At 46.4% G+C, this 6,000-nt stretch overlaps 1 protein-coding gene across 6 annotated transcripts in view; it reads left to right on the top strand.

The window, feature by feature from the left end:
• The window catches only part of ROCK2 (Rho associated coiled-coil containing protein kinase 2), a 167,361-nt gene that overhangs the window by 64,681 nt on the left and 96,680 nt on the right, over positions 1 to 6,000 (top strand). For 5 of the 6 annotated variants that reach the window (XM_025201832.1, XM_025201833.1, XM_025201835.1 and 2 more), the window contains exon 2: positions 3,520 to 3,601. In XM_025201832.1, the coding sequence (XP_025057617.1) occupies positions 3,520 to 3,601 (82 nt within the window). The remainder of the gene's footprint in view (positions 1 to 3,519; positions 3,602 to 6,000) is intronic. The other variant, XM_025201837.1, reaches the window with a different exon arrangement.

Raw genomic sequence — 6,000 nt, 5'->3', positions numbered from 1 at the left:
CACCTCCTGTTATGGATGGAGATTTGGGTGATCTGATTCTCTAGGTCAGGGGTCGGGGATTTATTTTGGCTGGAGGGCTGCTTAATGAGTTTTGGTGAGCTGTCGAGGGCCACAAGGGTAGCCCTGCCCTTTAGTCACCATATTGGGACCAGAAGTCCCGCCTCCTAGCCCCTGACCTTTGCCACTGGAAGTTCTTCCCCTTGTCCACAGTAGTACTCCTTTTGGGAGGGTGGGCTGCCAGCTTGAGCTAGAAAAAACACAATCATGTATTAAAATTCAAGTATCCACTATAACATATTTTGATTTTATTTAAAAGAATATTTTTGTTCTGATTTATGTGTGCTTGCCTAGTGTGTTTGCATAATGGCTCAAAAATAAATTCTTACTCTTGTAATTTTGTGTGGAGGGGAGTATGTGGGGTGTGGGTTGTGTGTATGGTGTACTGTCGGGGGCGTGTGTGGGATGTGAGGTTGTATGGCTGTGTGGGGATGTAGGGTATGTTGGGGGATGTAGCTGTGTATCTTGGGGGGGTGTGGGCAGGATGGGAGTGTGGGGTGTGAAGGAGGGTGGGGGAGTAGGGACCCCCCCACATACCCTCCCATGGCGCACAGCCCTCACATCTGGCAGCAGCAGCAGCAGGCAGCAGTCCTTCAGGGTACTTGTGGCCCACACAAGTGCAGCTGCCTGGTGGCGCACAGCTCCAGCCAATTCCAGTATCTGTGCATGGTGGCAAGGAAACTGAGCCAGGCCAGCTTGCCTGTATTACACAGGGCTCACATGCAACTTCCAATACTCGCACACCACCAGTACTCTGTCAGAAATGCAGGGCTGCTTCCTGGTGAAGTCCTGGGACTTAGGTGTGGTGGCAGGGAGCAGGGCCAGGCAGCCAGCTCCATCGCTTGGTGGTGCGCAAGAGCCGGAAGCTGCATGTGAGCCCCACACAATAGAAGCAGCTGGCCTGGCTCTGCTCCTTGCCACCATGTGCAGCTCCCGGAACTGGCTGGAGCCACATGCCACCAGTCAACTGCACCTATGTGGGCCATGAGCACCCTTGGGGCCAGCTGCCTGCTACTGCTGGCAGTGGGGGCTGTCCCCTATGGGAGGGGTGTGTGTGTGTGTGTGTGTGTGTGTGTGAGTTCCCACATCCCCCCTCCCTCCCTCACGCACTCGCACCCTGCTCACCTGAGCTGTATGCTCCTGCCGCTCCCCCCACCCCCAGCCACACACTCTGCATTCCTGCCCAGCTGCAGCTTCCCTACCTGCTACCTGGAGTCAATGAGGAGCTGCTGGGGGCTGGACAAAATGAACAAGTACCCCAGCAATTGCAGCAGTGGCCCTGCCCAGAAGCGGTGTGTGCTGGCCAGGGCCAGGGCCCTCCCGCGCATGAGTGTGGGAGCAAAGCATGCGGGCTGGGTGCAGAACTCAAAATTATGCAAAATTAATTACTTTTTAAAATTTTGTGTTACAAATTAAACTAAATATAACACTATTTAAGCCTACTTTAGAAATAAATGCAAGTACCTTTGTATTGTTGGGGGGTGGGGTATATGTATGGGGGGGATTGTAAAGGTGGGGGGGCCCCCCAACTACTCTCCTATGGTGCACTTCCCCCGCTGCTGGTGGCTCAGCAGCAGCGGGTCCTTAGGGTGCTCATGGCTGGAGCAGGCAGAGCCCCTGGTGGTGCATGTCTCTGGCTGATTCCCAGGGCCTGCACATCCTGGCATGGAACTGGACCAGTTTGCTGGCACACACTTTCAGACCAGACCAGGCTGGCTTCATGCCTGTCTGTGGGGCTTGTGGCACTGCAGGTCAGAGCTGCATGGCATTGGGCCAGGTAGGCTTCGTGCCTCCATGTACGGCTTCCTGCTGGAGTACTAGAATCCCCATGTGGAGGCACAGAGCCAGCTGGCTCAGCCCTATGGCTTGTGGACCAGAAGCCATGCATCATCAGGCCGGGTGGGCTTCATGCTTCCACATGGGGCTTCTAGCACTCTAGTGGGAAGCTGCATGTGGAGGCAAGCAGAAGCCTGCCTGGCCTGATGGCACACAACTTTATGCCTCCATGTGTGGCTTCCCACCTGGCCCAATGTTGCGCAGCTCCCAGATGCATGTAGGGCTTCCAGCACTCCAGTGAGAAGCTGCACATGGAGGCATGGTGTCTCATGCCATAAGGCTGGGCAGGCTTCTGCTGGCCTCCACATGTGGCTTACTGGTAAAGTGCTGGCAGCCCCAGGTGGAGGCACTGAGCTGGTTGGCTGGCCTGGCCTGATGGCGCACAGCCCATACCTACTGACTAGGGTTGCACTGATGGAGCTTTTTAGGGCTGATATTGATTAGCCTATTATTTAAGGAGGCATATTGGCCAATACCAATCCAATTTCTGACACAGCTGCCTCCAGCTGGTAAGTCTGGTGTGGTGGAAGGGGAGGGGGGAGGGAAGAGGTGTGGGGGCTGGGCAGATCAATGCCCCCCGCAGTTATGGAGGGGGCAGGGGCTGCCTAGGCAGGGCAGGGGGGGGCGGCACAGCTCGTGGGGGAAGCAGCTCCTGCTGCTGTTTGCACCCCAGGAGGGCGGGGGGGGGCATGTGCACCCCAGATCTGTGTGGGGTGGGTTGCAGCTAGGGCTGCTTGGGTCTCTTCTTGTTGGGGGTTGGCTCAGAGTGGGCACTGGGGGCACTGGGAGGATGCTGCAGGCAGGAGCTCCCCTCCCCACTTACCTAGCTGTCTAGTCGCGCAGCTCCTCGTCATGGAGGTGGAAGCACAGAACTTGCTGCAGTTAAATTATGCTGAATTATGCAATTATGCGCATTCATGCCTTTTATGCACAAAATTGTGCGGGCACATAATTGCATAATTCCCCAGGGTGTAATTTAAGAAATGACATACTGGGTGAGACCAAGGATCCATCCAGCCCTGTATCCAATCTGTGACCTTGGCAAGTTGCATATTCTTTAGAGCAATGGTTTTCAACCTTTTTTTGTTTGTGCACCCCTAAAAATTTTCTAATGGAGGTGTAGACCACTCTGAATTGTAACTGTGGTCTATTCACATACGTCTTATTGATCAGAGTCATCTTTCACGAACACCCTAGACCTAGGGGTCCATGGACCACAGGCTTATACTGTAAAGCAGTGGATTTTAGAAATAGGGTAGGAGTAGACTGCTCAAGTTTCTGTATCTTGCCATACCTTTTCAGTTACCAGCAGTCATAAGTTTAGGGAACTACTGAGCTGGGAGTTCATACTGACTGTTAGGTTTGGTCCTTGATGAGTGTATCCTCTAGAAGTATGCCTAATTACTTTTTTAATCTAGTTATATTCTCTTCTATAGCATCCTGTGGCAATAAGTCCCTCCAGGTAATTTGATTTGCATGATAGGTTTGTAGTCTGTGCTTGAGTTGTATAGAACTTCAGCTATTACAGTAATTTGGATAGCTTTTAATTTTGGAAGTTCCAGATGCGTGATTATAATGAATTTTTATTTATTTATTTATTTATTTATTTATTTATTTATTTTACAGGATGGCCTGAATTCATTGGTTCTTGATCTGGATTATCCAGCACTGAGGAAAAACAAGAACATAGATAATTTCTTAAATAGATGTAAGTTGCTTTTAAACATCTCTGATGCTGATATGACTTTAGTAAAACAGCCTTTGAAGCTAAATGACCAGAAATACAATATATTACTCATTTACACTTTGCCATCACCCTGAGCTGTATACTGTACATAAAAAATCTTCTCAGTACAGGCTTAATATCCGATTGCTCTTATGCTGTTTTGTTGCTAAAACTTTAGTATACAGCTTTCCCTCACCAACTGCTGGGGTTAGGTTCCTGAAAGTTCCTGTGGTTAGCAAAACCGTGGTTGGCAAGACAAAAGGCTTATGGGGGAAAATAGCAGGTGTCAGGTGGTGCACAGCCACAGAAAACCATGGTTACTCAGAACTGTATACCGTGGTAGCCAAAATGCTATAAGGACTATTAAGTGTGGATTCTCAAAACCATGGTTGGCAAAGCCGTGGTTGGCAAGGGAAACCTGTATTAACAAAATATTTGTAAGTGCCATCTAACACTTTTTTTCCCCTACATATCTCTCAGTTGTTATTACTGAGGTTTTATTGTATTATGTAGTAAATAGAATGCCAGTATATGAAGTGACATATTATTATGAAATCTTACTATATTTATCTTTTTGGTTATGCCAAGAGTCCTCCTACCATATTCAAAAAGTTTTCAAAGCCCCGTAGTTTGGCTACAAGCTCTGTTCAGTATGCATCTTTGAGGTCTTGTCCACATTAAAGAATTTTTCCCAAAAGTTCATTGTGAACATAATTCTGGAGTTTACTGAGCACTTCTGTGCCTATGTCCATTGCATTGGATTAACTGTAACTTGCATCCACACACTCTTTTTTTAAAGTGACTTATTTGGCTTCTTTAAGTTGCGGTAAGTAATTCTCCTTGGAACAGGAGTGACTAATTTTTGCAATGCATTTATTGCTTTAGGGTTGATATGGATGTGTTCATAATTACTATACAGCAGTCTTTGAGCTGCTGTACTACACTGCATTGATTCATACCCATCTCAGGCTGTCTGGTGTGCCTTCCATTGCTTGCTCCTCATTCATCCTTGCCTAGATGTTCACTGTCTGGTTAAATGCTAGCTCTTTTTTGATACCAGGTAGTAATGTGTTCATACACCTTCAGTTGCATGTTATGGCATCCCTGTCTGTCATCGTGTGCAAGGCCTCTTTCATAGCTCTCTGTAGAGCTCCTGGATTGACTTATAGCTTTCTAGACAAGAAAACCAATCTCCCTCTGGAGAAGTCACTAATGCAGTAATCTACGAGAACTTGCTAAAGCTAATGAAGAAGAGGGGACACACTTGAACTTTACTAGTACTAAGTCAGAATAAAGGAGATCCAGCAGATATACATGAAGACAAGTGTGAACTCTGTAATTCTCACTACTTGGGACTGTATTTTTGTAAGTGATGAAGTACCTGGGATGATAAAGCAGGTGTCCTAGGCCTTAGGGTAAGTTTTATGATCCCACATGTATTGTAGTGGTCAAGAAGAACTAGCTTGTTTTTGGTAGCCAAGATCTAATATAATTTGGCAGATTCAGACATTCCAATATGGCTGTTTGCTTTGATGGCTCCTTGTGTAATTGCCTTGAAGGGAAGCTCCATCAACAGCCAACATGAAAATGCTATGGATAAGAGCTGTACCAGAAAGCATTATGAGAAATTTAATTAAATCCCCCATGCATTATGTATTATGATACGTTATTCCAGGCACTGGCTGTCCTCTGCCAAGTTGAGCAGAGCTAGGAGACTCTCTCCATCTGCTCAGTATTTAATCTTCTATCTCACCAGGATGCTCAAAATAGCATCTGTGCCAAAGACTTAAAGCTTTAAAGTTTTATTTCTCATGACCATTGGCCACACTTACTGCCTCTGTCCCCCTTCCAAGCACTGGGAAAGGAGGGAGTGGGGAAAAGGTGAAATGCCAAAACACTTGTTGTATGTAACGTGCCAGTGCTGGAGATTTTCTTTCATTACTTCCCACTGTCTTTTTTTAGATCTGTCAGGAACCATTTTTTCTTAGCTATTTAGCTAGAGATACAATCATTAATAAGTCTATAATGATACATGTAGTATTTGTACAGGGAACACAGTAGTCTTCAAATATTCCACGATTCCATCATTTCTTGCATCTCCCCCTTTCAAGGAGGACATAGGAAAGACTGTCTACTATTTATTTATTTATGGATTTATATTCCCAACAAGGCAGTTTACAGTAAGAGGAAAAAAAAAACCTTACAAATCATGTAGAGTATTAAAATGAGTTATGAGTCCAGTATTCTGGGAAAGTCTATACTACTTTTTTTTTTTTACTATCATAATTTTAAATGTCATCTAATTCGTGTATTAATCAGTAAAACTGAATAGTGCTGACTTGTTTGAAAACTATCCCATGTATGAATATGTGGACATTAAC

The sequence above is a fragment of the Alligator sinensis genome, unplaced genomic scaffold (assembly GCF_000455745.1).
Source record: "Alligator sinensis unplaced genomic scaffold, ASM45574v1 scaffold678_1, whole genome shotgun sequence".
NCBI lineage: Eukaryota > Metazoa > Chordata > Crocodylia > Alligatoridae > Alligator > Alligator sinensis.
The sequence above is the reverse complement of the archived record's forward strand: the minus strand, read 5'-3'. Positions and strand labels throughout refer to the sequence as shown.